This window comes from Typopeltis vanoorti, chromosome 4 (genome assembly GCF_054136105.1).
Source record: "Typopeltis vanoorti isolate ZY-2024b chromosome 4, IOZ_Tvanoo_1.0, whole genome shotgun sequence".
In the NCBI taxonomy this organism is placed as follows: Eukaryota; Metazoa; Arthropoda; class Arachnida; order Uropygi; family Thelyphonidae; genus Typopeltis; species Typopeltis vanoorti.
Window position 1 is genome coordinate 107,316,472 of NC_143552.1, and position 20,505 is coordinate 107,336,976.

A 20,505-nucleotide genomic window follows, 5' to 3' on the forward strand; every position below is an offset into this window, starting at 1 on the left:
AAGGGAAATGTATCAGCACTTAGCTTGAGGAGGCAGAACAAGAGGTCATCCATTGAAATTGCATATGAGTGTGCTTAGTAGGTTCCTTTCCTTCATGCGTACACGGTGATCAGAATACATATTCAAAAATTAAGGAAACAACTATAGTGTTAGAGTAAAACTTAGTTTAATGTAAACTGAAATAATCGCTCAATATTTCAACCTTCACATTAAGGTCATCTGGAGTATACACATATATACAAAGAAAAAAGCTGCACTACAATCTACATGGTATGCTGAAGTTACATTTATTTAGTCAACCCTTGAAACTACCTGGACTGACCTCTGGTGGGGGAAAAAGCCTTACTACATCAAAGCTAGAGTCCTGTTATTATCTACTAGGTTACAAAATTAAATTAAATTAAGCTGGAGAGCAACATGTTCACACAAAAAGAATTTTTACTTATATAACTTTTATCTCACCATCAGTATGGATGGTGAGATAAAAGCTGAAAAATTGCTTAGTCAGTGTTTGCTAGAAAATTTGAATTAAGTGGGCTGAATGTGTGCCATCCAAATTCTTAAGCCACCATTATTATTATTAAGATTCATAGAAGCCTGTGAAATTTTTAACTGACCTAATCTTAATAATAATGGTGGCTTAAAAATCCTAAGAATTTGAATGGCACACATTCAGCCCACTTAATTCATGTTTTCAGCAAACCATGACTCTAAGCAATTTTCGGCTTTTATTGTCTACCATCCATACTGGTTTGTTCTAATTTATATGTGTAGTTATATAAGTAAAAATTATTTTGTGTGAACATGTTGCTCTCTAAGCTTAATTTAATTTAATTTTGTAACCTAATAGATAATAACATAACAGGACTCTAGCTTTGATGTAGCAAGTTTTTTTTTTTTTTTCACCAGAGGTCAGACCAGTGGTTTTAACAGTTGACTAAATCATTGTAACTTCAGCATATCATGTAGATTGTAGCAGCTTGTTTCTTTTTGTGTGTGCGCGCGCGCACGTATGCATCAGATGATGACCTTAATGTGAAGGTCGAAACATTGATTGATTATTTTGGTTTATATTAAATTGAAGTTTTACCCTAACATGGTGGTAGTTTCCATAATTTTTGAAGATAAGTGCTTAGTAGGGGTGTGAGGTTTAGATTTTTGCACTTGAAAGTGTTGAATGAATGGAATGAGTTGCTGGAGTTGGTTTTGAGTGCTTTGTCTTTTAATGGTTTCAAGGAGAAGTATAGAAAATTGCGTGGATATTTTAGATCTCCTATAATGAGTTTTTGGACTCCATGGAGATGCCTATACAATAATAATAATCCAACATAAACCCTTTTTTCACAGGGAATTTCACATATTTAGCAACCTTCCAGAACATATGTAGTAACGTTGCGGTGCAGTGAGAGCACATTTAATGGGCATATAGCTAAGCACTCTTGACAAAATATTGTTGGTATTTATGATAGTGAGATATTTGAGCAAAAAAACTGCTTTGTGATAAGGTTAAAAAAATTGTCAGTTCTATATTGTAGTGCCAGGAAAGAAAAACATTACATTTCACATCAGTCTGTGAAGGTGAATGTTCTCTTGCCACTGTGCCATTAAACTTAGTTTCATGAAAGCTTTTTATTAAGACTTTTAATAAGAAGGCAAGGCAAAAGTTTCTGGTAGTTGGACTATTCCCAAAGAAAACTATGTGGATATTTAAAAAAATAAAAAATAACCATTATCAATCTGAACATTTGTATACACTTGTGAAGGACACTTCCATTTCTTCCATCACATCTTAAAGGATATTGAAACAGCATGGTGGATCTTCAAAGCTCTTACTACTGCTATTTTGTAGGATCTATTAAAAGTGGCATTTACAAATATATTGTACAACACAGTGCGAGTTACAGAATAGCATCAAGCAGTGAAACATGCCATTAAAGATTATTCTCACTTAAATTTATTTTCTCCTAACTAGGTTACTGTCAGTGATGAATGTTGTGAACAATCCCATCAGGCATTTTCATATGAAACAACAGTATTTACCTCAGGTGACAGAAAACCTGTCTGATTACTGTTAGTCTTAATTAAAAAAAAAAAAAAAAAATTCATGTACATGTGTAGGTTCATGTTAAATGTAATTAAGATCTTATTTAAATTTATTATGTTCAAATTAACTGCTTCGACACTTCTTAAAATGCTGCTTAAAGGCCAACTAGGTAACTGGAAGAAAGACATCCACATAGCCACTTAAGGAATACAGAGAATGATTGGTCCTCTTTCTAATATGTTTAGTCCTCTTTCTCATGGTACTCCCCATTGGTAGATATTGATCTTGATACTGAAACAGACAAGGATGGGCTGGCAATTTGAGATTTAGCTATCCAAATTGTATTCTGTATTAGCTAGAACCCAAAACACCATAACATGTAGGCTGGATCATTGGCCAGTTAAACAAGGCTGTGCTGTTTTTCTCATGGAGCCAGGACAAACAGTGAAGTTGGCTATTGTAACAAACTCAAATTCAGTATCAGAATTTAGGATGTGCACCATCATTCTAAGAAGTATCAGTAGAAAAGAAGAAAATATTGATTAGTTCATCTTAGGAGGCATATGGTGAGATTGCAAGGATAGAGAAGTCTGAACTCCATGGTGGACTTTTATAGGCAATCATGGAAAAGAAGAAATATATTGCAAGTTTCTAGCAATTAAGTAAGCATGTGCTCTGATAGAATACGGAAAGAAATATAAATGTAAAGCAGTGTGAAAAGCAGTTAAACAAAAGTTATTGGATGATTTTGGTAAGAATACTGGTGACAAACATTAGGAAGGTGATAAAATGCTTTGAAGGCTAAATATAGGGAAAAAAATTAGGAAAGGAAAGAATATACTCTAAAATGAGTCATATGATAAAGATGAAAACTAAAATATTCTAGATATCTGGAGTAATTGGTTTGAAAGACTGGTAAATGAAACAAGCAGTGACAGAACAGTGGTAGAAAATATTAAAGAGGAATGCAATCAGAAGTGTGTGTATGTCAACATTTTAGGTCATCATTGTCATTTATTCATGTGTAGGACATCTGTATTAAAATCGTTATCCCACAAATTAAAAATATAAAAATGAATTTAAAGTTCAAAATCTAATAATGCAGTATTTGTTAAGTTAGTTATACGAGGGTGGTCTGAAATGTTCTCCGCCTCGACCATAGATGGCAACGCTATTGGCAGATTTTTTTTTTTTTTTTTTTCTAAATTGGTACATCTCTCATAAGCATCCATGTGAAATTGCAAGTATTCTATCAAGTACTTTGTTTTATACAGCTGTCTGAAGCAAAAGTGCTGTCTGTATCCATCCCTTGAAATGGATAAAATTGAGTATAGTGCAGTTATAAAATTCTTTGTAAAAGAATTTAATGCCAAAAGAAATTCATTCGAAGCTCATAAAAGTTTATGGGAACTCTTCTCTTTCATTTTCGACAATTAAGAAATGGGTTACCGAGTTTAAACGTGGCCATACCAGCTTGAAGATGATCCACGTGAAGGATGTTCAAAAAGTGTAACAACACAGAAATCATTGATCAAGTGCACGATATGGTATTGGATGACCAGCGAATCAAAGTGTGCGAAATTGCTGAGAATATAGGCATTTCAAAAGAACGTGTAGGATATATTTTGCATGGAGAATTGCATATGAAAAAGCTTTGCGCAAGATGGGTGCTGCACTTGCTCACAGTAGATCAAAAACATACTCGCATGAAAATCTCTGAACAGTGCTTGGAGCGTTTTAACAAGAATAAAACTGATTTTGTGCATCAATTTATTACTGTGGATGAGACTTGGATTCGCCATTGGACCAGAATCCAAACAGCAGTCAAAACAGTGGACAAAAGCCGGTTAGTCAGTGAAGACAAAGTCAGTTCCATCAGCAGGAAAAGTCATGGCATCAGTGTTTTGGGATGCCTAAGGCATTTTGTTTATTAATTATCTTGAAAAGGGTAAAACAATAACCGGGAAATATTATTCCGATCTTTTAACCAGACTAGACGAAAAAATTCGTGAGAAAAGACCCGGTTTGCAGAAGAAAAAAAAATCATCTTTTATCAGGACTATGCACCTGCCCACAAAAGTGTTTTGGCAATGGGAAAATTAAGGGATCTGCACTATGAATTGTTGGCACATCAACCCTATTACTCAGATTTGGTTTCCTCTGATTTCTATCTCTTTCCAAAACTCTTCCTCGCTAGTCAGTTTTTCTTTGAATCAAGAGGTGACTGCAGCTGTAGAGGGGTATTTTGCAGATCTTACTGAGAACCGCTACAGGGACGGGATAATGGTGCTGGAACATCACTGGAATAAATGTATTAGTCTTAAGGGAGGTTATGTTGAAAAATAAAAATAATTTTGGAATTATAAATTCTTTTTTTCATTGCTAGGCCAACAACTTTTCAGACCACCCTCGTAAAGCATTTATTTATTTTTGTATGTTGTGAGCAGCACGTTTTAAAATGGTATTTTAATCTTGGACTACTGAAGTCTTGCTTATGTGTGAAATAAATTTATTAAAATTAGAGTTAAATTACGATTTTGTATGAGCTGTCAGCATCTGAAATGTTTATGCTATTTTTGCTATGAGAGATGTTGCTTACAAGATATGTTCTCACTTAGAAGTGAAAGTTGCCTGTATTATCAGAAGTGATTAAATGAATTTTTCTCACTGTGTGAGAAGATTGTAAAATAATGAAATGTTATAAATTCTACTACGTTTATAATGAACTTTAGAGTTAAATCACTCAGTGTGGGGAGTAAGTAAAAATACAGCTTCTACCTCCCACACACCAGGATATTTAAATAGTGTAGCTTACAGGAGAGGAAGCTATTCCATTGTATTTCCGAGCATGCATGGAAGTAAAAAGAATGTTATTGAATGTTGGTGAGCATTCAGCTGCTCAGGGAATTGTGTAGAAACAGCTGGAGAAAAATTGTGAAGTTTGTCTTTGATATACACCCTCTGTCCAAAAAGAAACCGAACTTTTCAAAAATAGAAGAAACTAGTGGTGCAACCAGTTGTATCTTTTTGTTGTTGAAAGTGGCAACCTTCATTAGTGTTGTGTCAACTGTTTATGACATTTTGTTTTATTAGAAACAGAGTTATAGTGCCAAGAGTGACAGTGTGTTTTAACGAACGGTCGGTCATCACGATATTCATGCCGTATGCAATGAATTCTCGCTATCAATCAGTTCAAAACTTTGAGATAAAACTCACTATTGACCATTTGGCCAGGCGGAATGAATTCTTTGTGGATAATGCCCTTGGAATCATAGAAACAAATCAGCATTGTCTTTACTTTTCACTTCTCCAAGCGACTTTTTATTCGGATGCCCCTCTTCTAATGGTCTCCACTCAGCACTCTGCCACTTTTGTTTCATGCTCGTACTCAAAACACCATGTTTCGTCACCAGTAACAATCATTTCGAAGAAGTTAGAGTCTTTACGAGCGGTTTTAACGAGGTCCTTGCAGTGTTCAATTCGATACTTTTTTGGTTGTAACTTTTGGGGAACAAATTGCGAATTCAATTTATGAAGGCCCCAAACTCTCGGTCAAAATGTTGTGCACAGTTGATTTTGGAAACCCCAATTCATCTTCAATCAATCTCACGGACAATTTTGGGTTTTCTTTGATGAAGTCGCACACTTTTTGGATGTTAACTTCGCTCAGTCCAGTTTTTGGACGGCCCAGCTTTTTGTCATCGTCAAGCATCTCACGATCACTTTGAAATTTGAAATTGCTTAAACCACTCGTAAACTTGAATACAGGATAAGCATTCATCATCATATGCTTTTTGAAGCATATGCTGTGTTTCGGTAAAGCATTTACCAAGTTTAACACAAAAGTCAATTGCAACTCTCTATTTGAAACTCATTTTCTGACTGTTCGTCAAAACACGCTATAACTTGGTTTCTAATGAAACAGATGTCATAAACAGTTGACACAACACTAAGGAAGGTTATTGCTTTCAACAACTAAAAGATACAACAGATGGCACCACTAATTTCTTCTATTTTCGAAAAGTTCGGTTTTGTACTGCCCACATATTTTTAAATATATGTCAAGGGCTATATTTTTAATTACCCCCTTCCCCAACACACACACTCAGAGTGGTTTAACTCTTAATTTTGTTCTGACAAGTAGAATTTATTACATTTCTTCATTTTACAACCTTTTTACACTGAGGTAAATTCATTTAATCACTTTCAATAATATAGCTGTGATTTTTGCTTCTCTTGTGATAACATATTTTGTAAACAATGTTTGTCTTTATACAAATAGCACAAATATATCAGATTGACAGCTCATACAAAATTGTAATTAATCTCTAACAACTAATTTTAATATTTATTTCACATCTAATCAATATTTCAGTAGCCAAAGATAAAAATGCCATTTTAAAATATCTTGCTTGTAACATACAAATGTTCAACAACTTTACAAATACTACATTATTAACTTTTGAACTTTAAATGAAGTCATTTTTAATTTGTGGGATATCTGAATTTTAATAAAGATATTCTACACATCTATGAATAGAGAAATATTTGGAAATATTCATGAAAACAAAAACTCATGGAGATAGTCTGTCAAATAAAAGTGATCAAAGTTGCTCTGTTTTGTGCAATCCTCATGTCCTTTTTTCCAACAAGAAGTTATGAAGGCCTGTTAGTGAAAGTCTTCAAGGTAGCTTATGAGCTAAAGCATGAAGAGATAAGCATTCAAAATATCAACTCAATTTTAGGTGGGGGAGAACAAAAATCTGAAATGTGAAAAGGCAGAGATAACATTTCAGTACAAAATACTCGCGTTGAAATAACTTTTAGTGGCTGTCAATATTTTATATCTCTGGATGATGAGAGTGGAACTCTCATATTATTCATCTCTCTCTCTCTCTCTCTCTATATATATATATATATATATATATATATTTGAAAAAAATATAGATTTAATGACTATAAGACCGAGATAACATATGAAGATTTTAATGATAAATACTACTAGTTTCGGCATATAGCAGCCTTCTTCAGGTATTTATAAAGGAAAAGAATACTAATAAACATTGAATTATTTAACAAACTGGAAATTACAGGTACAAATTGCCTCACATAATCGATACATAAAAACGTTGTATTTTTTCAAGTTGTTCCAACTGGCGTGCCATTATTTGTTGCAATTGTGCGTGCAGGTTCACGTGAACGCCAATATTGAATAACTGCAGCATGGCTATCTGGGATGTTATAACTTAAATTGTTGTTTAAGTGGACCGGGTTCAGTAGGATTTCCACTTAAACAACAATTTAAGTTATAACATCCCAGATAGCCATGTTGCAGTTATTTAATATTGGCGTTCACGTGAACCTGCACGCACAATTGCAACAAATAATGGCACGCCAGTTGGAACAACTTGAAAAAATACAACGTTTTTATGTATCGATTATGTGAGGCAATTTGTACCTGTAATTTCCAGTTTGTTAAATAATTCAATGTTTATTAGTATTCTTTTCCTTTATAAATACTTGAAGAAGGCTGCTATATGCGAAACTAGTAGTATTTATCATTAAAATCTTTATATGTTATCTCGGTCTTATAGTCATTAAATCTATATTTTTTTCAAATGTATAACAACCGAGTAAAAGCTGGTCATCACACACACACACACACACACACACACACACATATATATATATATATATATCAGCAGTGGCACTTTTCCATTTAGGTTGGGTGTGCTGTCGTGTGGCTTATGCAACCAGCATTACAAAATTCACATCAATTTAACTGCATGATTGCATTTTTATCAATATACAAAAATTTTAAGAGTGCATAGCACATCAGTGCTCATTGTAATTGGTCCAGTGAAATTAATTGTAGGATCATTTTGGATACTTTAATTTATCAATTAATATAATTTTAAATATGGAAAACATAAAGGTCAAATGAATAATATCTGTGCTTCATGTACGCTGTTTTTATGTTACAAGCACAGAGTTTACGCTTTGTGGTGAGATTAGAATATCATTGGCAAATACTAGAGTGAGACACAGATAATTTGAATTTTGATACAATTTTTAAATACAGCCATATAATATGCACAGAAATTGGGAAAAAGTAATTACTTGGGAAATTATTATTTTTTCCAGGTCCAACCAAAGAAAGGCTGAAACACCATATTTACTCGAATATAACTAGCACGGTTTTTCTCGAAATTCAAGTTAATAAATCGTGGTGCGAGATATATATGCGAGGATTTTTGGAAACTAAAATGTTTTCAAAAAAAAAATTGATGTTTATAATTAAATCCTCAGTATTCATTATAATTCATAATTGTTCACATTATTTATAAAATGAATGCATTTAAATTTTAGTTATCAATGTTATTTATGCTATCAGCATGCTCACCTTCGTCACGTGATATATTTTAATTTTTTTGCAACAATGTTTCTGCAATTAAATTAATTATTTCTCGCAAAATCATGTCCCAAGTTCTCAAATCAAATGCAAAATCTAGTTGCACAACAGTTCGAGTGATGGTCTTTTAATTTTAATCCTAATCCACCCATGTACAATCCAAGATCAAGTAGAAGTAAATGCTCTCACTCCCACATTTCCTCTACTGGTTCCTTTCATCTCTCTGCATATGATTGGTATGGTATTAACAAAAGATCATGTGACTCAAAAAAAAAAAAAAAAAAAAAAAAAAAGGCAAATCAGCGATTGTTTAGTTGAAATGCTGATTCTCTTCAACTGAATTTCAAAACATCTGAAACTGCTATAACATTCACTATCTATTTCTTAAAGTTTTAAACTTTTTTTGTGTGCGAAGTATATGCAAAACTTTAATATACTCTGCACACAAAAAAAGTTTAAAACTTCTTTTTTTTGTAAAGTAAAATCAGGGGTGTGAGATATACACAAGGGAGAGTTATATTCAAGTAAATACAGTAAAGTAAATCATTTTACTTTACTTATTTTTACACAAGTTCCAACCTCCTTCAACTATAATCATACAATCCATGAAGGCTCTGGCAGAAAATAGGTCATTCAGTACATGATCAACACTGTTTCCCATTGTAAAGATGGGCAAAAACAAGTTATCAATTATTTATAGGAAATTATAAATATATATTAAAAACTTGTCTATATCAGTGTCATAAACATGTCAGTTCACACTTCACTCATGCAAAAACAGATGAAACTCAAACACAAACAGCAACTCATGACAAATGACAATGTTCAGTTGGATTGCTTCACACAATAACCAATCACAGTCACTAATGACTTTTGTGTACTATTGTCCAAGTGCACATGTTTGTTTTCTGAACTGTTTAAAGCCACTGGAACACTAAGAATTTGATACGCTGCACCATCTGCACATTTGGTTAAAGAGCTCAAAGGTGTTTGTATTTGACACACCTGGGCAATTAACCCAAATGTGATACAATATTTATGCATCTTCTTCATGTGCATTAGTATATAAATTTTAATTTTAGGACTCACATGAAGCCAGCAAACAATTAGGGGAGTCTTTAACAGGAATAAATGCAAAAATATGATATTGATGAAATTGCTATTCTGTGGATGTGCACAGTACCCCCTGAATATATGCTCCTGATATATACACACGTGCACGCACATACACAACAGAGAGAGAGAGAGAGAGAGAAATAAAACATTAAACATAAAATAAAACAATTATGGAGGAATTTCCTTAGTGAGTGTTTCAAGTAAGATTTATGCTAACATATTTAATTAGGCTAAGAAAAATTGTGGAAGGGAAACTGGAGAAGAACACACTGGATTAGGCCAAATAGTGATAGTCATGATCACATTTTCACTTTAAGATAAATAGTTGAGAAATCATACAAATATAACAAATCTCTATTTAAGTTTTGTTGATTTGGAAAAGGCATATGATAAAGTACAAGAGAAAAGCTGTTCAGAATGCTACAGTTGTATTGTGTAAATGGAACACTATATTGGGCAAACATAGTCTCTACTTGAATTGTAAGGAAACAATCCAAGTAGAGACTTGAATTGTAAGGAAACAGAATTAAAGGAGATGCAGATGTAAAATGAGGTGTGCGAGACAAGGATACACGCTATCTCTATTGTTACTCATCTATGTAGGTCAAAATTATGAAAGACAATGGCATAGTGGTAGTCAGCCTGAAATCAAAATTGATGTTAACCTAAGTTCTTTATGCAAATAAAGTTATATTCTTAAATAAATCCAATACTTGTCTACAGAATTCCTTAGCTATGTTGAGTAAGTGCTATAACAAATTTGGCACTAAAAATATTAGCCAGCTATAAATAGGTAGGTACATCTGAATAAAGAACTATAGAAGAAGTACAGTATTTCAGCTATTTAAGCATAATCTCTAATTAAAATGGCAAATTCAATATGGGAATAGACAACTGAATAAACAAAGCTCTTATGGTGCTAAGTCAGCTGAATAAATTTATATGGAATAAGAGATAAATTAATCAAAAAATAAACCACTTGCACATTGTTCAAGCAAGACATTATTCATACCAATTTTAGCTTATGGATCTGAGAGTTGGATTATAAATAAAATTTGATCATAGACTAGATACCAAAGATAAGAGTTAATATGGAAATTGTGAATACGAACAGATGACATTAATGGAAGAATGGTATTAAAAATGACGATATTAGGAAAGATCCTGATATTATTAGCATTCATGATTGTGTGAGAGAGAGATAATCTTAGGTTAATCTATGGTTAACTTGAGCAGAATGGGAAAAAGTTAGCAAAACAGTTGTTTGATGGAAGGGAGACTAATAGGAACACCAAGATATAGATGGATGGATGCAGTTAGAAGTACCTTAAAAGACTGAAATACAAGTTCTGACAATATTATAAAATTATTACTATTTACATTATTGGTAATGTTTCTGAAGTTGACTCATCAGGAGGTCTCACTGCCATATGCAGTTCATGGCACTTGACTTCAAGTTATTCATTTCTCTCACCACAACAGTGCATTTCACTTACAAACCTCCCTTCATGGAAAGAAGCTGCTCTCTTCCTTGTTCATGTCCTGTTTTTTTTTAGGTGCCTTATCTCTTCCACCTTCAAGATTTTCCCCACCAAATTTCAAAGCTTGCATTTAGCAACATTGAACTGTCATTTCTACTCACTTGCATGCTTACACTGTTTATTCAAATCCTCCTGTAGGGCCATATCTGCTGTACATCCTACAGGTTGGGAAAGAACTATCCTAATTTAACCTCTCCTATTATCATTCACAATATTAGCATTTGATTTATGTTGTTAATGATAATAGGAGAGGTTAAATTGTCCTAAAACAGATCTTCCTGCAGCATGTCATTATTTACTTTCCTCCTAATTCAGGATATCGCTTCTCCATAGTCTAATAATCAACCTATCAAATGAATTTATCTTATCCAACTCCATCTGTGCCAGTTTAGTTATCAATATGTGTGGCAACCTATCAGAGGACTTTGTGAAATCTAAATATGCTACATTATATTTTTCTCTCTTTCCCACAATATTTGTAACATTGTAATATGCAAGTCAATTGCTAAACATGACTGTTACAGAGAATGCTGTTGTCAACTGAGTTCCGTGTTCTGGCACTCTCCGACCATTTTAATCATAACTCCAGACACACAAATTAGCCTGTAATTTGAAACCTCAGTTTTATTACCCCCCTCTTCCCCTTTGTGAAATTAAAGAACAACCTTGTCCTCTTTCCACTCATTTGAGAGTTACCCTTTTGAGAACTCTTGATAAATAATTATCAAGTTTTCAAAAGCACAGACTTGTTAAGAGCAGTTTATGGTGGTTATACCATAAAGGCCAGTATAAGGGTTGCATAAGAGGTTCAAAGTGGGATGGGAAGATATGAGATGACAAAAGAACTGGGCAACCCCACAGACCCCCAAATGCATGACACTTTGCAAAAACTGTCATTAACTTGCTAGAACTGCTCTTAAGATATGTAGTAATATCCAGTCCTGTTGCTTTTTTTTAGCATGTCTTAATTCCTCATATCTCTTGTTAAAACACTATATCAACTATTTTTGAGAGCAAAGTGAAAGTGTTTGACAGTGATGACCAAATTTAACACACTAAACAAACAGTAATTTGGTTTGTATCCAGTTTATTCTTTTCCAAGTTTCTTATAATTTTGTCAGTATTTAGAACACATCATCCTTGCAATTGAAACAGTGATAACAGATCCTGTGGAATAACAAAGTTGCATTATACAGTGCTCATCTATATGTTATTCTGCCATAAACAAACAAAAGTTTAACTGTGAAGCATCTTCATGAGTAAGCTATTTATCTATAAAACACTACTTATTGTGTTATATCGGTCTGCCTTTTTTTTTTTTTAATTCCATAATTGAATACATAGAATATGCATTTTTGCTTTACATTATGCTGAGAATCACTTTTAACCAGTAGTGATCTTTGAGATGGTCTCGTTGGCGATGAGGATGGGATTGAGGAAGTTAGGCCTGTTGAGTCTGCTAGAGAGAGAGCTATCTTGATAGATATATTTCAGGTATTGAAATAGCAAAATTATGCTACTATAATCTGGATTTGTGATAGTAATAAGTTTATTTCAATGAGATAAAGAATGTTTGCTATACTTAAAGAAATTATACTCTTATTTACATCCATATTTTATTCTGGTATAAGGGAAGAAACAGCGTGCACATAAAGAAAAAAAAAATTAAAATAATCTGATTTCTTATGAAGTGTCTACTTGTAATGATATTTAAGGACTAAATATTACATAATCCTATATTTATGGAGTAATAAATAATACATAATTTATGGAGTAATAAATCAGAAATTTTCAGAAATCATGTATGATAGAAAAAAAAAATGGTTCCATGATTAACACAAGAAACAGTTTAATTTTTGTCATTAAGTGAAATCAATATTAGTTTTGGGTTGTATTAGAATTTCTTGGTAGCAGTCTTATTAGAATTTCTCTTGGAAACACTTATATAAATGTTTTATGTTCTTATAGATGGAACAGTTGCTTAAATTGCAAGGTGAAGATTTAGAACAGGATGAGACAGTGTCAACAAAATTATTAGAACATCATTCTGAATTGCGGCAGCACTTAGAAAGTGAACTCCATACTTACCATAAGCGGATTTTAACTTATCAAGAAGCACAAAACCAGCAGGCCCATTTGGTGCAGGAGTTACAGACAAAAGTAAGAATCATAAGAATCCTTGATTTAGTAATTTATATAGGTTACCTTTTAATCAATATGTTTTGAATCTCGATCTTCAGGACTGCTTTCTATGAGCTATTTGATATACAGGTAAGACTGCTCACATTCTTGCTCAGTTTTTAAAACTTGTAAAAATGATAAACTTCAAAATATGTATTTTGTAGCACATTAGAGATATATTCTTGGAGCCCATCAAGAAAATATGTTTTTATTATATAAAAATAGTTAGTGTCATTTCTGCATAGCAAAAGTTGCTCAGATCAGAAAGGAGGCACTGTGCTAACATAATACAAATTGCTTATTATCGTCTTAATTCATATTAATAATCACTGAAACTGAAATCTTGATTGTACATGGATCTATAAATATGGGAAATTAATTAAATCATCATAGTTCATACATGAATTTCAAAGGTTGTGACCTTTTATTTCATTTTTGGTCCTGTGCCTCTATTCTTTTTGGCATTGTATGCTAAGATTATCTTTGATAATCTTTTGTTGGTTATTTTATCAATTTTTTAAAATATTTTTCTGTATTTATAAATTTCATTCACTGTTATGAGTAGTTTACTTCTTTTAAAGTGTTTTCATTGCTTTTTTTAGGTGCATTTGCAAATGCTTAGCAACATTAGGTTCATTTTTCCATCCCTCCGTTACTCCTGACTTGATTAGATAGATATGTATTCAGACTTGGTATCTTTACAAAAAAAATTGTCAAGCCATCACAGAACAATTAGAAATGATAGCTCTGCTCTCAGTAATAGTAGTCACTTTATATTATTTACTGAGAACCTTTTCAGCTTTAGTTTTAACAGCTTCATCTCATTGACTCTTTGCATCTACTCTCAGCATTTAATTACTTTTTTAGTTACTTAATGCCAGATCTTTTGAATGCAAACAAATTTGTTAATATATATCCTTTTTCCCATCAAAATTATTGTCCACATACCAAATACCATTCCTTGTACACAACCCTTTGCATCAAATTGGTTGCAATTACAGCCCTCCTATTCCTTTTGTTTACAAAGTTGTCAAGCAGTTAATAGCAATACAGAAAAAAGTTTCTTCAGTGTTGTTTTTCATATCTCTTCTTACCCCTTCTTTCCCCCCATCTCTCTCATATATATGTGAGAGAGAGAGTCGCAGGATTTTTTTCATTCTGAATGTCACATTTTTCAAACTTGCAAACCAGCCAGAGATATAATAAACAGATATGCATCTCCTTGTGGTCAGTGATTGGTGTAATGTAAATAACCATTTTGTACAAAATTAATTCCCTTTCAAATTATGCCAGCTAGCCTGCTGGTAAGATGGATAGCCTCTGTATTCTATTCTTCAAATTGGGATTTAGAATCTCACTATGTCCTAGATGTTGGTGAATATTATCTTTAGAGGTGGTAAATGATTTCATAATCCACTTTTTTTTTTTTTAATTCCTTTTGCTTATTGGAGGCATGAAATGATTTGAAGTATTTGAAGAGATTCTTAAACTTGAGAGAAGTGGTTCGATATTATCTAACCCACGGTAATTCCCACACACACACAGAGCACTAAATTTTTTCAATAATCTTTCCTTTACAACAATCCTATTATTGTCGTACATAAGATTGCCCTCTATTACATTCACAAAGATTGTTATCTTCTGAAACATTGCACCAGAAAATTGGAACATTTGGAATATTTCTAGGAATGTTTTTGGAATATTAACTTTTTTTCTCTTCCTCAGCTGAGATGAGTTAGACCCTCCCAGACAAGAAAGCATGTAATAAGACATAAATTTGCTGTATAGCTATTGTTATAGGTTACTATATCATTTATTTTTATACCATCTTATGTTTTTATTGACATACCAACATATACCACTTTTTTCAGTCTTCTCCAACCTTTGTTTTGCTTAGTAAATTTCTTGTTTCAATCATTCCAGTTTTTCACACATTCATTCCATATTTCTTTTGTGCTACTTTTTCAGGTGTATTTCAATTATTTCCCTTTTGTCTTCATTCTCACATTTTCCAAGTTACTCATGCCCTTCTTTCACTATTATTGCTTTTTTGGTTATGGAGATGATCATGTTGTATATCTTAAAGGCTGCTGCTGCATGTATGTTATTCTCTCACCATGAACACAAAAAAGCATCCCAAAAATAGGTTTTGATATTCCTTGCCACCTTTCTTACCACATTAAAATATGTAGCTAGCTACAGAGCAAATTTTACTTGTCAGTAAAAATATCAGTTAATTTTATTTGCATTGTAAGATATCAGTGCACTAATATGAAATTAGCTGCAAAATGAACTAAAATTTAACATTTTATATTAGTTACGAGGTAAATTGTGCTAGTATAATAAAAGGTTTTCTTTGCCAACTTTATTCTTGTTCCAAAATCATGATAAATTTAAGTAGGAATCCCCTCTACCACATGCATATATCCCTTGCTACCACTTTCTCATTTTTCGTTTTGTTTAAACTTTCTGTTTTTTTTTTTTTTTTTTTTTCCAGAAGGGGGTGCTTAAGGGTCAAAGCTGTATAACTGAGAGGAGACCTCCACATACCCTTTAAAGGAATGCGAAGAACCGACCAGGGCTTCTGACCTAATGTCCAATCCTCACCTTCTCGTGGTGCACCCTGTTGGGTATCTACTTGGATACTGAACGAACGAGGATGGGCTGGCAATTTGGGATTTAGCCGACCAAATTGTATTCTTATTGGTTAAACCAAAATATAGAATGATGGTACAACATGACAAAATTTCATGCTGGCTGGGGCGTCGCCCGGTTAAACAAGGCCCCCGTTGTTTTCGCCAGGGAACCAGGGCGAACAGCGAAAAGTCAGATACTGGAACAAATCTGAAAATAAACCCCAACTCAACATCACCAGAGTTAAAGATCTGTACTATCAACATAAGAAGCCTAAATGGCAAAGAAATGGAGCTAGCTGAGGAATTAGATAAGTACCAGATCGACATAATAGGGGTGACTGAAACAAAAAAGACCAAAACTGGTGAGATCTTTCTGAGCAATAAATACAAAATGTTATATTCAGGCAAGGACAATCAAGGAAAAGAAGGAGTAGCCATAGTATTCAACACAAAATACAAGGCTAATCTTCTTGAATGGCAGTCAGTCTCAAGTAGAGTAATGTGGGCAAATACGAGAACGGGGAACTGGACAATGAGACTTATTTGTGCCTATGGTCCCATACAAGGTTCTACTAATGTAGAAGTGGAGGAATTTTTTGAGGCTTTAGAAAAAGCAACAGACACAATGAAAAATGAAAAGTTGGTCCTTGTTGGGGATCTAATTAGCAGAGTAGGAAATGATTGTGAGACATACAAAAATATTTTGGGAAAATTTGGAGAAAGGAGCAAAGCTAATAATAATGGCAAATATCTGTTGGATTTCTGCTCAGGACATGGACTGGTTATTACTAACACCATGTTCCAACATAAAAATGTGCACAAATTCACATGGAGAGAAGAGGCTAGGAATAAGAAAAGTCTCATTGACTATGTTATTGTTGATAGTGATGTTTTCTCCCTGGTGCAGGACACCAGAATGTACAGAGGATTTGAAATTGGAAGTGATCACTATTTAGTCTTGAGCAGGATAAAATTGAATTTCATATTGATAAGAATAACATGTAAGAAAGTTTTAAAGTGAATAAAAGTTGAGCAGCTCTCAGATGTGAACTGTAGACTAAAATACACAAAGATTAGTGAAGAAAAAATGAAAGAGTTTGAGAACAGGAATCAAACCTTGGAGATTCAGTGGCAAACTCTGAAGAAAACATTGATTGATTCTACCAGAGAGGCATGTGGTGAGGTTGTCTGTAAGGATAAAAAAATCAGAACTCCCTGGTGGACACAGGAAGTTAAAGAGGCAGTGAAGGAAAAGAAGAAAGCATACCAAAAGTTCCTGTCAAATAAGTCAGCTTGTGCTCTTAGAGAATATAGAGACATATGCAAGAATGCTAAACACTGTGTAAAACTAGCTAAACAAAAGTCATGGGAGGACTTTGGCAAGAATATAGAAAATAAATATCAAGAAGGTGGCAAAATATTCTGGAGGTTGTTGAAGAAGCTTAGGAATGGAGGAAAGAGTGCTGTAAAAGGAGTTAGAGATGATAAAGGTGACATGAAAATGGGAGAAAAAGATATCCTTGAAGTATGGAGTAATTACTTTGAAAAACTGCTAAATGAAACAAGCAGTGATGACAGCACAGTGGTAAAAAAACACTGATCAGGCATGCAGTCAGGAATACATATCCATACTTGAAGTAGAAAAAGCCATCAAATGCTTGATATGTGGAAAAGCAGCAGGGGTAGATGATATTCGACCAGAAATGCTGAAGTATGGTGGTATAAGAGTCTTACAGTGGTTGCACTGCATAGTTCAGAAAGCCTGGACAGAGGGACAAATTCCTAATGATTGGAGTAGAGTTCTCATAGTACCCATATATAAAAAGGGAAATAAAACTTCATGTGAGAATTACAGAGGTATTTCCCTACTGAGTGTTCCTGGCAAGATCTATGCAAGTATACTTGAGAAACGGTTGAGAAGAATTGTGGAAGAAAAGCTAGGTGAAGAACAAGCTGGATTCAGGCCAAATAGAGGCTGTCAGGATCAGATCTTCACTTTACGACAAATAGTCGAGAAAGCATGGGAATATAACAAAGATCTGTATTTAAGTTTTGTCGTTCTGGAAAAGGCATATGACAAGGTGCTAAGAGAGAAGCTATTCAGTACGCTGCAGTTATATGGTGTCAATGGGGCATTATATCAAGCAATATTTAGTCTTTATTTGAGTTGTAAGTCAGCAGTTAGAATTGAAGGAAGTACAGGAAGATGGTTTAATGTTAAATCTGGTGTGAGACAAGGATGTACATTATCCCCTCTGTTGTTCATTATCTATATGGGTCACGTTATGAAGGAAAGTGGTATTAAACATGATATCAAAATTGGAGATGTTAATGTCAGCTCTTTGCTTTATGCGGATGATGTTATACTTCTAAATAAATCTGCTACAAGTCTGCAAGATTCTCTGACTAAATTGAATAGCTGTTGTAATAGATATGGTATGAAGGTCAGCAATAAAAAGACAAAGACAATGAAAATAGGCAGAATCATTGAAAATGTCAACTGTGTTGTGAATGGAGAACCTGTGGAACAAGTAAAACATTTCAGCTATTTAGGCACGATTTTTACTGAAGATGGTAAATTAAATATAGAAATAGACAACAGAATCAGCAAAGCTGGTATGGTGGAAAGTCAATTGAATAAATTCAAATGGAATAAGAGAGAAATTAGTCGGAACACTAAATGAGCTGTATACAAGACAGTGTTCAAACCAATTTTAACTTGTGGATTTGAGAGCTGAGTCAGAAGTAAAACACTTGACCAAAGACTAGAGACCACAGATAAGAGAGTCCTGAGAAAGATTATAGGCGTGAACAGATGGCATCAATGGCAATATCATATTAAAAACGAGGATGTTAGGAAAATACTTAACATTGTCAGCATCCAGGAATGCGTTAGCAGAGCTAATCTCAGGTGGTATGGTCACTTAAACAGAATGGGCGAAGAAAGATTAGCAAAACAAGTGTTCTCTGCCAGGTTGGCAGCAAAACGACCCAGAGGAAGACCAAGATATAGGTGGATTGATACGGTACAAAGTGCCTTAGACAATAGAAATATAAGATCTGATAATGTTGGAGTATTGACAAGTAACAGACTGATTTGGAAGAAAATTGTAGATAGGAAATTAATAATAATGTAATTTTTTTCATGTTGTACTATCATATCCTGTACACCCCTTGAGGGTACATGGCAGGAATTTGATGATGATGATGTTTTTCAGAAGTTGAAATCAACTTCCAAATGTAGGGATTAGATGCACACTGACTGTTGCATAAAACTATTGCAGTTCTCAGTTATTTGTCCACTTTCATTACTTTTGTAATATTAGAAAAAGCAGGAAAGTTGTCTGACCTTATCTTCTGATATGGCATCCTATCCATATGTTTTCAAAGTTAGTAATGAGATTCTTTGAACATAAATCCAGGAAAAAGTCTCTTTTAATTAAAGACCTCAATAATATTGTCTGTTGAACACAAAGATCAAACTTAAAGCATATGCAATGATAGTCAGTCAACCATTGAAAATACAGGGTTCTATTTGTTGATTCTTCTCCATGTGTGGTGTAAAATGGATGTCATTTATTAACAGGCAAAAAATGTGACTATTGCTGCTATTTTCAAAGTTGGTTGTTATTATGAGTTTTTAATTTCTTAGAAGTTAAGTTGATTTTCACTATAGCAAACTTGTTAGGACTTCACTAAAATAGTTTCTTATTCTTTTAGCATAGCATTGTACCTGTGGTGCTTTGGTTGGGACTCTGCAGTAATTTGCTATGGTGGTCTTTGCTGTAGTGAGAGTTGATTATTGGACTTCTGTTCTTTTAGGCAATGGGAATTGTGGGGGGCGGGGGGGTCTGAGTACCAATACAAGTAATTATCAATAACTGACCCATGTAAATTCTTCTATTGCAACACTAAAATTTCATCATACTTTGAGTCATTATCAAAGTGAGAATTATTATGGGCAGTTAAAGATAGTTAATCAAATTCTGTCAAAGTTGCATTATTGCATGGTATGTTTAGTGTGTGACATTTAACTGCATTCTGTAAAACAAGACTACAAACTTACATAAATGATTATATAACACTTTAAAGTGTTATATAATCATTTATGTTAAGGTTTAGGAAAAGAGAGAGAAAGATCTTGAAAAAGAAAACCAGGACGTCCTCTTAAACGATTCAACGATGACTTCTAAGGCCGGAACAGGCCATACTAGGCCTAAATCCTTGATACGTATGATGATGAGGAGAAAGATCTTTCAGCTTTCTTTAGTTTCTGTATACTACACACACGCATACATGCACTATTAAAATCAAAAATAACCTGATAACTTCATCAGTCAACGTTATAGTTGGTCACCTCCAATTACAAAGAGTGAGAAAATACAAGTGATGAAGATACAAATCTTCATTAGCATTAGTCAGCTGGGGACACTGCTAGTGTGAGCAAGTCAACTTCCTAATTGAACAGACCCAATGATGGACAGCTGGCATAAATTAATATGGTTCTGTTAGAACTTTAAAGAAATATGGTTCAATATATAGTATTTCTTTAATCTAGAGTTTAATTGAAAGTAA

General features: G+C 33.6%; 1 protein-coding gene across 1 annotated transcript in view; it reads left to right on the top strand.

Moving 5' to 3' along the window:
- Window positions 1-20,505, top strand: part of LOC150107584 (rootletin-like) — a 283,556-nt gene that overhangs the window by 32,754 nt on the left and 230,297 nt on the right. The window contains exon 4 of the mRNA XM_090392134.1: window positions 13,082-13,273. Coding sequence (XP_090248260.1) covers window positions 13,082-13,273 — 192 coding nt within the window. The remainder of the gene's footprint in view (window positions 1-13,081; window positions 13,274-20,505) is intronic.